The sequence below is a fragment of the Tursiops truncatus genome, chromosome 16 (assembly GCF_011762595.2).
Source record: "Tursiops truncatus isolate mTurTru1 chromosome 16, mTurTru1.mat.Y, whole genome shotgun sequence".
In the NCBI taxonomy this organism is placed as follows: domain Eukaryota; kingdom Metazoa; phylum Chordata; class Mammalia; order Artiodactyla; family Delphinidae; genus Tursiops; species Tursiops truncatus.
Genome location: NC_047049.1, coordinates 13,779,293 through 13,794,247, shown reverse-complemented (window position 1 = coordinate 13,794,247; position 14,955 = coordinate 13,779,293). Strand labels below are relative to the sequence as shown.

The 14,955-nt window shown below is 51.4% G+C and overlaps 1 protein-coding gene across 1 annotated transcript in view; it reads right to left on the bottom strand.

Annotated features, from left to right (window-relative positions):
• HSPA12A (heat shock protein family A (Hsp70) member 12A) overlaps positions 1-14,955 on the bottom strand; it is a 69,230-nt gene that overhangs the window by 14,810 nt on the left and 39,465 nt on the right. Inside the window, exons 4-6 of the mRNA XM_033842415.2 lie at positions 13,088-13,274; positions 10,805-10,909; positions 4,901-5,017 (exon numbers count right to left, since the gene is read on the bottom strand). Coding sequence (XP_033698306.1) covers positions 4,901-5,017; positions 10,805-10,909; positions 13,088-13,274 — 409 coding nt within the window. The remainder of the gene's footprint in view (positions 1-4,900; positions 5,018-10,804; positions 10,910-13,087; positions 13,275-14,955) is intronic.

The window sequence follows — 14,955 nt, the reverse complement described above, 5'->3', positions numbered from 1 at the left end:
GGAGGGGAAAGGCAAGGTCAGTGGGGGCCCCGGCAGTGCCTGGGAGACCCAGGACAAAGTAACAACACTCCATTGCTTAAGCCAGCCCCCCTGTCCACTCCCCAGTGAGAGTGAGAGGCCGTGTCCCTACCAGCAAACTCTCATGGACGTCACAGGGAGAGGGGAGGGGGAGGCAAAGGGAGGCAGCTGCCTCTGCACAGATTCCCAGTCACCAGGAGGCTTCCCAGAGCTGCTGGTGGGCTCCAAGAGAAGGAGGAAATGCGAACGTCTCTGCCACACTCTCAGAAACCCAGATGTCTTTATCTCTGAGAGAAGGATCCAGTGCCCTGAAATGTAAGCTTTGTTTCTGCATGAAAACACTTGCCGTCCTTCTCAGCAGAAGCCCTCTGGCCTGGCAGCTGGCAGGAGACCTGGGGGTCTTTTCCTGGGATCAGGTCAGGGTCAACCGGGGCAGGAGAGCTCTCTCTCCACTTTCAATAATTCTGCCTCTGGAGCTGGTATCTCAAGGCCACTGTTCCGTTCCAACGTGAGCTCTCCCTCTGCTCGGCCCCCGGCCCAGCACCTGGCATATTCTGCCCCCGACTATAGATCCATGGGGACCTGTCTAGCCTCTCCTGCAAGATGGTACATCTTCTAAGGGCAGCAGTCAGGTCTTCTTGCCCCGGAGCACACAGTAGGTGCTCAGAGAGCAGCTGCCGCAGGAACGAGTCACCCATCCCTCCAGCCAGCCTTTATTCTGCAATTTCCGGCCCTTCTCAGGAGAGCATTTCAAACACGACCTGAGGATTCTGCAATCAGAAAGCGTCTGAACAAGGAGGTTGCTACCCCATTTGACTTCACGAATCTGGGCAGCAAGAACTCCATCGTGGTAGTTTGTAGCGCTCTGCTTCCTGGTCACAAGCTCCACCTGAAAGGAGTGGGTGGGTGAGAAGACCGCACTCCAGGGAGGCCGAGGACGTGGGCAGTGACCACCTCGACCACCGCTCCTTGGCCCTGCAGTCAGCCAGGCAGATCCGCCAGGGGCTGTGTCCACGGCTGAGAAAAACGGCTGGACCAGCAGAGTACTCAGCTGGCCTGGTGTCAGACGGCAAAGAGCTGCAGCTGCGCGGCTTCTAAGCGTCATGGGGCTGGCTTTCTTTCCTGACATGATTACTTTTCACTGCAGTTTGTTCAGAAAGGGAGGCAAATGCAAGCTGCAACTCCGCGTTAGAGGAGATCAGCGTACGTGGGGGAACATCACTGATTTAACAGGTTTCTGAAACCTACCAGAGTTACACATTTTAGGCAAAATGCCTCTAGAAATACACTGGACTACCTCCTTTGCATGATGTGCTCAGGACGCAGTGGAACTATCTCCTCATTCTGGGTCTTTTCTGAGGGCCTCAGAAGAGGCATCAGCCGTTCCTTCTGCCACCATCTTTTCACTGAATGTTCTTAAAGGGTCTAAAGCTGTCCCGAGGCTGTGGATTATAAAAGATGGAGACTTAACCCACTTTCTCAACAATCACCTGACATAAGAGGAGTTTTGGAAGTTTCACAGATGAAACTGTGCCCATGTCAAGTGCTGGGCAGCCCTCACTGGCAGTGAATCTCAGTCCTCCAAGTGCAGGCCCCAGGCCCACCCCCTGCAGGCCTGCTTCTCCACGGGAGATGCTGCCCAGAGATTCATCTCCTGGCTCTGGTCCAGGCCTCTCCCCCTCCCCCAGGCCGGTGGAGGATGACCTTCAGCCTCCATGTGACCGTGCCATGAACTTGGGCTCGGGAGGCCTCCCATGAGCCCGGAAGGAGGGGCTCCACTTGCCACAGGCAAGCGGGGTGGACAGACGAGTTTCCCAGCTGCTCTGACGGAGAACCATCCCACCTCCTTCCTCATCCTTCCTGTTCATCTGTCAGAAGCCAGGCCGACAGGCAGCAGCACATCAGGTGGAAGGGCTGGTGGGCACTCAGATTTCAGAAGCTGGGCGGGCCAAGAACTGTGTTTTTTGCTCAGGTTCTGTATTTATCAGGTTTCTCCAGAGAAACAGAGCCAGTAGGATGTATGCATATGTAGAAAGAGCTTTATTATAAGGAACTGGCTTACGCGATTATGGCGACTGTCAAATCCCAAGACCTCAGCCGGCAAGCTGGACAGCCAGGAGGGCCGATGGTATAATTCCCTTGCCGGCAGGCTCAAGACGCAGGAGGAGGCGATATTTCATTTGGAGTCCAAAGGCAGGGGGAAAACAAGGCTCCAGTCTGAAGGCAGGCAGGCAGGCAGACAGGAGGAATTCCCTCTCATTTTATCTAGGAAGGTTCAGCCTTTTGTTCTAGTCAGGCCTTCCACTGATTGAATGAGACCCACCCACCTTAGGGAGGGTAATCTGCTCTATTTAATTGATTTAAATGTTCATCTCATCCTGAAACACACTCACAGCAACACTCAGAATGATGTCTGACCAAATATCTGGGTATCCCTAGGCCCAGTCAGGTTGACACATAAGCGTAACCATCACAGGTATGCATCTTTCTTACTCTGCATAATAAATGGGAGGTGAGGAGGGAGAGTTGGAGAGATGCTGATTTTGGAGAGTAGCAAGCTCTATTTCCATCTTGTCATGAAGACTCTCCCAGAAGACAGGCTGAAGAGGGTGCCCTGATATGCCACCTGCCCCTTGGCAGAAGTACAGATGGCTTCAACGAACCACCTGGATGCAAGTGATTTGAGAGCAGGGCTCCCGTCCTACGACTCGAGCACCCACCACAGTTCTGGCACAGGAGGCCCCTGGCACAGGCTGTTCAATGAATAAATGAACGAGTGAACAAAGAATGAATGAATGGTACCTGCCATCTTAGAATCCATCCAGTGACTGTAAACTGAACACAAGTATCAAATCAGAGCTACAAAGGGCCCAAAATTAAGCTGCACAGACACTGTCCTGGACAAACGTTACCCGGCATGGAGAGGACATGCCGGTCCACAGGGTGTCTCTGGGCCTCAGGAAGCAAATTCCCCCATCCCCTCTGTCTATGCTGGCCACCTGGGCCCTGCCCAGGAGCTGCCGGCCCTCCTACTGCCTGAGGTGCCAAAGCCTAGAGGACGCCACACCCCCCTCAGCCTGGTTTCCCCCTTGGCCTCCCCAGTGTAAGGGGCCTCTCCCCACACTGGCCCCACCCTCTCAGAGAGACAGTCCTTGAAGAGCCGGCCCAGGGCTCCATGAGCCCCGACAAATCTACAAGTCACCGCACCTCTTTCTTTTTCAGGCTAAAACTAAGAACTGTCCCCTTTCCGGGTCACGTGTTTGTTGCTGAAGTCTTCCCATGGGCTGGAAAATGAAAGTCAGAACCATGATTCTTGAGTATCCTTCCTGGGAAAACTCAGGATCCCAGGCTGTGTCTTAGCAGACAGCCATGTCCCGGTGTCCCATCTTTGGGTCTCTGGACACTGCCTGAAGGCTGACACCAAGGAAAAGCTCCCTGATGCCCAGGGCTCCCATGGACAGTGAAACTGCATTTGTGTCTCTTCCTTTTTAAAGAAGTTGCCTCTTTCTGGAACTTCCACCTTCTCCCTTCATCCCTATAAAAACAAATCTATTTTTGGCAAACACAAAGACTGAGCCAGATTCTCACGCTGAACAGAGGAAGGGGAGAGCAGAGGAGCCAGCCTGGGGCAGGGAAGGGAAGGAAGGGAATGGGAGAGCATGGGGTGGGCGGGGCGGAACACTGCCCTTCCTTGAACTCTACCTGCAGCCTGGAGTAAAGCCTCAAGCGTCCAGGACAATTCATGACGCCAAGGTGCCTGGGGCCATTTGACCGTGTTCAGAGATCAGCGCTGATTAGATGGGCGTTTTGAAAGGAAAGGTTTATTTATATTTATACATATGGCCACAGACTCAACATCAAAGGTGTGTCTCCAGGGAAAGGTGGCTCTCTCCTGAGAGGTGTGGCAGGGGACAAGGGGACATCCACGACCTTTGTGATCTTCCCCAGCCCACTCAGGTTGGAGGCTCTGAAACTGAGTCTCAGCACAGACTCGACCCAGGCCCCAGGGTCGGCTTTCATTTATGAACCCCGGGGACTATGCACAACAGGGGCCAGCTCTGTCCCCGGGACCGGAACAGCAGGTCAGGACGGCCTCTGCCATTCTTGCCACGAAGTCAGACACTCATGGGAGCCCCATCGTGGCACAGGTTGTCCGCAAACAACGTGAGGGTTGGGGGCCACGGGGGTTTTGGCACCAGGGGTGCCCACTGCACCCACGAGGGATGGGCTGGCCGTCGACGCTGGGATGTTCTGGCTCCGTGGCGCCATGTTGACTGGCTCGCTCCCTAACTGTACCACTGCCCTCACCCCGCTGTGGGCGTCCTCCACCAGGCAGGTCCAGCAGTCCCCTCCCCTGTCTGGGGCGCCTGTACATGCCGTGCTCCTGTGTCGCTCCTAAGATGAACTGTGCAGAGGACAACCGTACCCCCTTTATTTCCCAGCCGCATAGGTGCAGCTTTCGGCCTCCACCAGGCTGATGGGCCTGGTCCATGGCCATCGGCATTGTCTTTATTTCTTCCTTGTTCAAATATTCTTGTTCCCCAAGCCTTTTCCTTGAGGGTCTCACTTCCATTTGCCCACAGAGAAATACCTCTGAACCTCAGTTTGCAATCCTAGCCCCAAGGAACCTACAGGGGCAACAAGACCTGGAAATGAATAAAGTCAGAAGGAAAACTGAGCTCAGCCCCTCCCCTTGTCCGTCTGACCCCCGCTGCTCCCCGAGGAGGAAGGTGAGGAATGGGAAGGCTCCTGGCCCCCCACCTGTGGGAGACCCCTCGCTGCCTCCCCAAGGAGGCCTGTGAATGCTGGGGGACCCTGGAGTGGAGTGACAGCCACCGTCAGGTGTATCTTGGGCCCTGCCTGCCCCCAGCCCCGCACTTACCTGGTAGGCAGCTTGTCTCATGAACTGCTTGGCGGGCTGTTTCCAGATGGCAGGCACTGTGATAACCCATCTGACATCAGAGTTCTCGAACTCTGAACCCGTCTGATCGCTCAGCTCCTAAAGCCAAGGAAAATGCAGCAGGTCAGGTGGACAGAGCTGGTCCTCCTGTGGCTTTGCTGAAAATCCAGGCTTCCTGGCCGTGAACTCTCGGGGCATCTATTCTGCGGCCCCCCCGAACTTATCAGCGTCAGGAACAAGAGTCTGTTTTCCGAATATACAGCAAACAGGGAGCCCCCAGCTCCTTCCACTCCCTGGATGTGGCTGCAGGTGGGAGATGGGCAGATCTGAGGCCTCTGGCCACTTCCTAGTCATGTGACTTAGGGCAAGTGACAACCTCTCAGGCCTCAGCTTCCTTATCTGTACAGTAGGAATAACAGTAAGCTCATACAGTTATTGGGAGGATTGATAATTTCCCGAGAGCTACACTTCCTGGCAGCTTGCTCCAGTGTCAACCTTGTTAAGCCCTTTCCATAGCTCAACCGCCATTAATCCACTTGAGAATCCTGTTAGGAAGAGATTAGCACTGCCCCTCTTCTACAGGTGGCAAACTAAGGCCTGGATATGTTCGGTATCTTTGTGATGATTGCCCAGCTAGAAAGTAGCAGAGCCAAAGTTTGGACCCAGACGCAGGTCTATCTTGACTTGAAAGGCCAAGGTCTTAACTAAATTGTTACTTTTGGTCTCGTATCTGATCAGTGCCTGGCCCACAGGAATGCTTGACGACTGGTAGCATTTGTTAGCAGAGTTGTGTCACTGTCACCCACCTTACTGCAGGCCCAGCACATCAGTGGAGTTTTCCTGGCAGGATGGTAAGGGTAGGAACAACATGACCTAAGCAAGAACCGTGCTGCCCTTGACTTTCAGTTAATGTAAAACCTATCTACAAAACAGAAACAGACTCACAGACATAGAGCTCAGACTTGTGGTTGCCAAGGGTGGAGGGATGGGGAGGTAGGGGAGGGAGAGGGATGGACTGGGAGTTTGGGGTTGGTAAATGCAAACTATTGCATTTAGAATGGCTAAACAACAAGGTCCCACTGTATATGCAATCTCCTGGGATAAACCGTAAAGGAAAAGAATAATAAAAAAAAAAAGAATGTCTATATGTGTATAGCTGAGTCACTGTGCTGTACAGCAGAGACGGGCACAACACTGTAAATCAACTCTTCTTCAAAAAAAAGAAAATCAGTGGGACCCATGTGGATAAACAGGATGGGTGGAAGCATCAGAGGTTTCCATCAGGCCCAGGTAGACAAAATATGTCTCTAGAATAGCTCTCAGACTCAGTATTCCCACCGGTAGAATGGGAAGAATAACACTAACCCACAGCATTACTGGCAAGATTAAATGAGAACACACAGGGAACATCTGGCCCAGAGAAGACCTCTGATTGATGCTTGTCCCCCCCCTTCTCCTCCCCTTCCTGTTGCCACATTCACCAGACAAATCTGAAATCAAACCTAAACACACACTGATGTGCTTCTGCATCAAAGTCCGCTCTGGGGACATGTTTCAGAAGATTAATAGGCTGGCGGTTTTTTTCCTAATGGGTATCTCATTTTCTCTATTGTTTCACATAGTTATCTTGGGGCTGACCCACCCTCTCACTGAACTAACTTCCTCTTTGATCGGTAAGTTTTTTTTCCCTTTTAAAAAAAACTTTTCATTTTTCATTGTGAGAAAATACACGTAACATAAAATTCACCATCTTAACCATTTTTAAGTGTGTGGTTCAGTACATTCACTAAACTTTTTTTTAATAAACATGTTTTTAAAAACATCTCTGCTTTAGACCAACATGAAACAACCTTTTTTTTTTAAATTGAGGCATAACTGATTTACAATGTTGTGTAAATTGCTGGTGTACAGCAAAGCGATTCAGATAGATATATATACAGATATATATATAGATATGAATGAATATATATATAGATATGAATGAATATATATATGAACATATATATATATATATATATGTTCTTTTTCAGATTCTTTTCCATTATAGGTTATTACGAGATACCGAATATAGTTCCCTGTGCTATACAGTAGGTCCTTGTTGTTTATCTATTTTATATATAGTACTGTCAAACTCCTAATTTAAATCCCGAACTCCTAATTTATCCCTCCCCACCCCTTTCCCCTTTGGTAACCATAAGTTTGTTTTCTATGTCTGTGGGTCTATTCCTATTTTATATATAAGTTCATTTGTATCATTTTTTTAGATTCCACATATAAATGACATATGATATTTATCTTTCTCTGTCTGACTTACTTCACTTAGTGTGATAATCTCTAGGTCCATCCATGTTGCTCCAAATGACCTTATTCCATTCTTTTTAATGGCTAATATTCCATTGTATATGTGTACCACATCTTCTTTATCCATTCATCTGTCGATGGACATTTCGGTTACGTCCACGTCTTTGCTATTGTAAATAGTGCTGCTATGAACACTGGGGTGCATGTATCTTTTTGAATTTGCATGTATCTTTTCATCTTTTCCGGATATTTGTCCAGGAGTGGGATTGCTGGTGAAAGAGCCATTTTTTGTTCGTGTTTATTTTTGTTTTTTTAATCACGTTTTATTTCCTTGCAGGTCTGCGCTGGGCTTTAAAAGCAGGTGAGCATGTGATGGGTTGGGAGGGATTCTAAGTGTGGTGCCTATAACATTCCAGGCTATTTTAAACTCTTTAAACAGGAAAAGGCTCAAAGGTGAATGATGGGCTTCCCTGGCTGTACGGAAAGTTGTCTGATGAGCTGTTTGTTTGCCAACGGGTGGAGATCAGCCTGGAAGGGAAGGAGCCCGGCACTGACTGAACATCTCACGTCAGGCACTTTCACTGACTGTCCCTCGTGAATAGTGAGACTGCTCCAGGGACGTGATTTCTGAGATATTCTACTTGAGCTTATTCTGGTCCAACATGCAATAGTCCCCCTCTGCACTGAACCCACCTGCCCCTCAAACACCAGCCAGCCTCTTATGCAGGGCCTAGTTCCTATACACCTCCTCAAACAGCTCTTCTGCATGGAATTTCTTTACAACGTGTTCCCTGCTCAGAGAAGGTTCCGGAAGCTTCTGGCTGAGCCGACAGGTCCACAACCACCCACCTACCCACGCCCGTGCCTGACCTCTGCCCCCTCCACCTCCTCCCTCCCTTGAGAGATGGGCTGTTCACGCCTTTCTTCTTGGCCAACTTGAAACACACTCCAGTGTCGCAGACTTTCTCAAGTTCTACATCTTCCCTGAGTCCCCACGGCTGCTCCTCTTATTCCGGAGACCCCCACCTCCCTCTGCGCCTTCATCTTTCTCCAGGAGCTGAGCCCATCCTTCTGAGACCCTTCTCTTCAGGCCGACAGAGGTCCACCTCCTCTCTTGCTTCGCCGTCTCCTGGACCAATGGCGGCTTCCCTTCCGCAGGTCCCCGCCGGCCTTACTGCTCCTGCCTCTGGCTGGTCACCACCTTCTTCCTGAAGCGAACACAGCCCATCTCCCTCCCACTTCCTTCCTTAGAATCCTCTCCCCACCCCTTGTCATAGAAGAATTTTTTCCCAGGAACCACTCCCTCCCTCCACCCCACCACCTTCATCTCCCTGGTTTTCATGTTCCTCAAATGACCCCGCAATTGGAGTCTCAGCCTCGCCCTCAGCCCTCGGACAGACCTGCTTCGGGATCTGGGTGAGGTGCTAACATATCACTCTCCTCTACCTGCAGGCCCTCGGGACCACGTGGTCTCCCCTCCTCTAAGCTACCCTTGTGGCCATGGCAACCCATGTGAGAAATCCTTTGAGGGCTCCCCACGACCCAGGAAGAATTCCTTCGCCTGGCCCTTGGGGCTTCACACGATCTCCCTCGGAGCTTTCTGTTCCCTCTCTCTCTGCAGCCTCGCCCTTTGCCTGCTCCAAGCTGCCTGCTTCCCACAGCGGTTTGCTATGTTTTCTTTCCCCTGAGCTGTGCCTGGGCCGTTCCACCGGTGCAAAACACCTGCCCTTCCAGCTGCTGCCTGTCAGAGGCCCGCAATCCCTCGCCTCCGGGGAGGATTCCCTGCTGCTGCCCTTGGGCAGAACCTCTGCCTTCACCGAACACTCAACACCCACGGTTACCCCCTCATGACACCCACCCATCGACTGTATGCACTGGGTTTCTTTCCACGTGGCCAGAACTTGCATAGCACCTGGCTCACAAAAAGTACTCAAAACAAGAGGTACCTGAATGGATGAAAGCAGTGTTACGACCTCACCTCTTTGTCTCCCTCTAGCCCTATTTCTAGAATTCTATTCTACTCTATTTCTAGAATTCACTAAATTTCTTCTAGCAATCACATAATACCAAATGCTTCTGAAGTTCCCAATTCTTTTTGGATAGAGTTTAATACACGAGGCTCTTGAATCATCTGATCTACAGCCGCTCATCGCCACGCTATGCGAGGGGACACCGAGTGGATGGCTCTATTCCATTCGGAAATTAGCCATTTTCTTAATTCTGGGCCATCACTGAACAAACCTTTGCAAGGGCCAACCAAGGGGGTTTATTCACCTGGTCAGCTTCTTGCATGGGGTCTGGGGTGGGGGACATGGAGGAGAGGGGGGACAACAGCAACTATTTACCAAGTAAATAGTTGCTGAGCCCCCAGGGAGGCAGTTAACATCTAATATTTCACTTACTATCAAACGACCCACGAGGCACAGTTATCTGACCCCCTTTTCATGTTAGGAACGTGGGTATCAGAGAGAACGAGCACCTCACCCAAGATCGCACAGCTGCTGCATGTCTCCCGCCTTTCTTTCTCTTGTTTGTTTTACTGAGGTATAATTCACATACCACAAAATTCACCTTTTTAAAGTGCACAGTTTGGGACTTCCCTGGTGGTGCAGTGGACACGGGTTCACGGCCAATGCAGGGGACGTGGGTTCGATCCCTGGTCCAGGAAGATGCCACGTGCTGCAGAGCAACCAAGCCCGTGCGCCGAAACTACTGAGCCTGCACTCTAGAGCCCACAAGCCACAACTACTGAAGCCCTTGTGCCACAACTACTGAAACCCACGGGCCTAGAGCCCATGCTCCGCAACAAGAGAAGCCACTGCAATGAGAAGCCCACACACCACAACGAAGAGTAGCCCCCGCTCGCCGCAACTAGAGAAAGCCCGCGCGGCCAGAAAAGTAAAATAAAATAAAGTGCACAATTCAGTGGGTTTTAGTATATTCACAAGGTTGCGCAACCATCCCCGCTATCTAACTTCATCACCCCCCAAAAGTAACCCATACCCCCTGGCAGTCACTCCTCTGCCACTCCCCCAGCCTCTAGCAACCACTAGTCTACTTGCTGTCTCTATGCATTTGCCTCTTCTGATCATTTCCTACAAATGGAATCATGTGTGGCCTTTTGTATCTGGCTTCTTTCACTTAGCATAATGTTAGCATAATGTCTTCAAGGTCCAGCCATGCCAGAGCAGGTGTCAGTACTTCACTCCTTTTTAAGGCTGAATAATATTGCAGCGTATGGGTGAATCCCATTTAGTTAACCATTCATCCACTGATGGACATTTGGGTTGTTTCTGCTTTTTGGTTATTATGAATAGTGCTGCTAGAAACATTCATGGACGAGTTTTTGTGTGAATATATGTTTTCACTTCTCTTGGTACATACCTAGGATTGGAACTGCTAGGCAGATGGTCACTCCGTGTTTAACCTTTTGAGGAACTGCCAGGCTGTTCTCCACAGCAGCTGCACCATTTTCCCTTCCCACCAGCAGTGCACAAGGGCACATTCTCTGCCCTGAGGCTGTCCCTGCTCCCCTAGCTGGCAGGTGCCCCCCTGCCCCCAGCGCAGGCTCTGGCATGTACCTACCTTCAGCGCCTGTTCCTTAAAGTACCGCAGGGCATAAGCAAAGATTTCAAGAGCTTTGATTTTCTTGCCATTTGCTGCCGTCAGGTCTGTATCCATGGTGAGGTCCTAGAGCCGGGACAGGAATGAAATAGTAAAAAGAAGGAGAGACATGCCTTCTGGCTTTAAGCACTGTCACTTGGAGACCTGGGGAACCCAGTGAACCATGTCTGTGTTTCCTGGTGTTTGAGGGGCAGCCTAGGACGGCACGTCCCCCGGGACAGGGCTGGCAGCAATGTCCCCTTACTGTGTAGGGGGCCCTGGCTGCTCCCCTCAGGCCCCACCTCCACTGCTCCCTTCTTCCCTCCTTCCCTCCCTCCTTCTTTTCCTCTCTCCCCTGGATCCTCTGGGGGCAGAGGTTTCGGGGCAGCAACAGAGCCCAGGAAGAAAAAAAAAAAGGCAGCAGACGCCACTCCTGATGCAATTTACATACTATTTCCACATGACACATATGGTCACCCTTGGGAGCCCCCCTAATGGAAGCCTAGATAATCATACCAAATCACTGACGCGCACGGTGCTAAACAGACACGAAGCTTTCACTTCCCGATGAGCTGCCAACCAGGTCACAAAAATAGAAGGGCTCCTATTTTAAGGACTGTGCGGTCTAATCCACTGGGAGCCCAGCATCATTGCCTTCCTTCCTCTGCCAGAAGCTACAGCAGTTGCTGAGTGCAGTCCTTGGGCGTAAGATGCTCCGTGAGATGCCGGATGGACTGCGGTCATTAAAAAATGATGAAAATAGTCCCCAGAGGGTGGGAATGGGCAGAGAGGGGAGCAAAAATCAGGAGAAAACCCCCGAGTCTCCTGGAACCAGAAGACGCATTGCCGCCAGGGAAAAAAATCAGTGTGGTCTCGGGATTGATCCAGGCTGGCCTTTGGTCTTTGCCTTTGGAGTGTGAAGGGGCATCAAGCAGCTAAACTGGCCTTGTGGGGCCTGCCCATCATCCTGAGCCCTCTACACATGCTCACTCCTCCCACATCTGGGGCTCAGCAAAGACACCCCAGCTTTGGGGTGGTGGCCCCCAGGCGGCTTCCGGGCATCAGGAAGCCACAAGCTTGGAATTGAAAAATTCAAATTGAAAAAATTCCTGGGCTTCCACCTGCAGGAGATTCCTATTGGGCACTGCTGAATCCTATCAGGTGAAACAAGAAGGGTGCATTTTGAGGCGAAGTCAGTGTGCTTCAGAGAGAGACACACACACGGGTGAGCACCGAGCCCTGGAAGGCAGGGTGCTGGCTGCAGCGTTTCCCAGTAACATTTGTTTTGTCATCTGCAAACACTTAACAAGCAGACATATGAAAGCAATAAATAATAGACGCTAGCAATTGACTTTAACTAAGGACCGACCGGCATGGTTCTGAGAGCTTTGTGTATTTTGATTCCTTTAATCCTTACAACGTCCCCGTAAGAAAAGCACTGTCCAAGTCTCCATTTCACAGATAAGGTAAAGCAAGGCAAGGAGAGTCTGAGTGACTTGGATTAAGTATCTCAAAGGTGTCAGAGGTGGGATTTAAACCCAGGCCATCTGGCCTCATGGTCTGTGGTCTTAAACACTATCACCATCCTGCATCTCTAAGTACTGAGAGTTAAGGAAAATTTAAGGGATAAAATGCTTAAATTGAAAAAATTCTATCCTATGGCTCAACATTTCGATGAAGCTTGGGGGAGGGTGCTAATCAACTTGGCCATCTTACAAAACCCTGGCAAGTTGGAAGCAGAACTACTTCAGGCATTGGGCCTCCAATTATTGGGCCCTTGACTTCCTGAGCTACCTCCTTCCCCACAGAGAAGGTTAATGAGCCATTGTTGCTGGTTGTTACTTCCAAACCGGTTAGTTATAACCACTACCCTGAGCCCCCAAAATGCTCCCTCGTCCCCGAGTCCTTCCTTCAGGATTCCTTGATCTCCCAACAATCCTGCAGGTGAAGGGGGATCTCCTGGCACAGCAGGGGTCTCCCAGCCCCCTATGCCTGTGCTCCATCCAGGCAGTGTCTCTCTGACTGGTCAATTCCCAAAGCAAACAAGTTGCTAAACATTCTGAATATCTCCCTGCCCGTGTGTACGTCAGAAAGTGCTGTGTGTTCCACAAAAGTGTCATGTGCTCCAGGTTGTTTCTAAACTCGAGGTGAATGGACATTCATTTCTGCTTGGGAGAAACCTGAGGGCCCCCAAGGTCTGGAAAGGCTGGAGGAACCTCGGCTCTCGAATGTGGAGGACGTGGGGCCGGGGAGAGGCTGGCTCACCCCAGTGGTGTGCAGCTTCATCTTGAACTTCTCCAGGTACAGCCACTGCTTGGCCTCATTGGGATCCAGGTCGTGGTAGAAGTCCCTGGCGGCATACCCGAAACTGTGGAACTTCCTCTCCGGAGTCAACAAGATGGTGGTCGGAGTCTTCTGGTTGGACACCCCAGGGTCGCCTCCTTCCCATCGCCTGCCACCAAGGAAAGGCAGAGGTCATGGGCCTTCTTGCGTAATCCCAATGCAGGCGGCACTGGTGGGAGCACCTACTGTGTGCGTGGCCGTTACAGATGTGAGTGCCCATGGTGACTGCCAAAGGCGCCCTCTGGTTTAGCTGGTTGAGTAGCGACTAGAGACACAACTTCAGTCAATAAGAAAAAACGAAAGGGACAAGTACCAGGTTCTTGCTAAGTAACAAAGTCTGCTTCATCCTTTCAGCGTTTACTGAGCATCTACTGTGTGCCAGCTGCTAGCGACACAGAGATGAAACATTTATGTCTCTGCCTTCAAATAACTCACAACCTAGTAGGTAATGGTTTTTTTTGTTTTGTTTTTTGGCTTGGGTTTTGGTTCCTTAATTTGCAAGCACTCAATAGCAGATGGATAGCTGGTCTGCATCCTCTTTGAAACAGGTAGGGTATAAACAAACACATAAATACCTGCCTCATCAGATGGAAATGAGGGGCCCAGGGAAATGTCCCAGAGGGGTCAGAGGAGACAGAGGCGCCAGAGCTGGGGTCTTGGAAAGAATGCAGGGCTCAGGAGAGACCTGATGTTGAAGGAGGGAAGGACACTGCAGGCTGCTCTGAGGTGGGCAAGCTAAGTGACTGTGTAGGTTGGAGAAAGCGTGTAAATGAGAAGGGTGCTTGTGTACATGTGTGAAAAACGAGACTGGGAAGGTGGGAGGAACCAGGCTGAAGAGAACCCTGAGGAGTGAGAGATTTAATCAGTGAGTAATAGGGAACCACTGAAGGTTTCAGAGCAGGGGCAGGACAGAAATCAGAGCTACTGTTGACTGCAGCGAACTGGACCAAAGGGCGGGAGACGGGAAGCCAGGTGGCTGAGCAGGAGACTCAGGCCTCGAGGTGAGGGAGCTCATACGGAGGTGGAGAGCCCTGGGAAGAGAGAGGGGGGACGACGGGGGAGGAGCCGTCCAGCGGAGAACCGAGCCAAATGGCCTCGGTGGTGAGCAGGTGCAAGGAGCCCCAGAGGTTTCAAGCATGGGAACCTGGAGGAGACAGTGCCCCTCACAGATGCCAGCAGCCCTGGCCAAGAAGGAGGCAGGAGGAAATGTGGAGAGCTTTATTTGAACGTTCCGGCATTGAACTCCCAGGAGGGGCTTGAAGATACAAGCCTGGGGTTCAGAAAGAGATCCAGGCAGGAAACAGACCTGGGCACCCCCATACTGGGGGAACAGTCACAGCAACAAGGTGGGTGAGAGTGCTGACGGGAACCGTGAGGAGGGAAGGAACCCTATCCTGCACATCTATATGCTGAAGAGGACCCAGAAGTGGGGAGGGGTGGATACAGACAGACAGGCAGGCAGATGCGACGGGATTACGTCCTGGAACTGACGGATGGGTGTCATGGAGCAATCAGAGGGTAGGCTGAGCCCCAGCAAAGCTTCCTTCCTTCTCGCAGATAGAAGGAAGGAGAAAAGTAAAGAGTGGATGCTTCTCCCTCCTTCGGGGCCACGGCAGAGACGCCCCGGCTGCCAAGAGGCTCCACGAGGAGACCCCCCCAGGTCCTGGCTCAGCAGCTGGCTCTGGTCCTGCCACTAAGCACACGACCCCTACGAGCAGCCCCCGATGGAGACACATGCCCGAGAGGAAGCGCACCTCTCTCCCTGGCCTGCCCTCCTGGGGAGGTGGCTG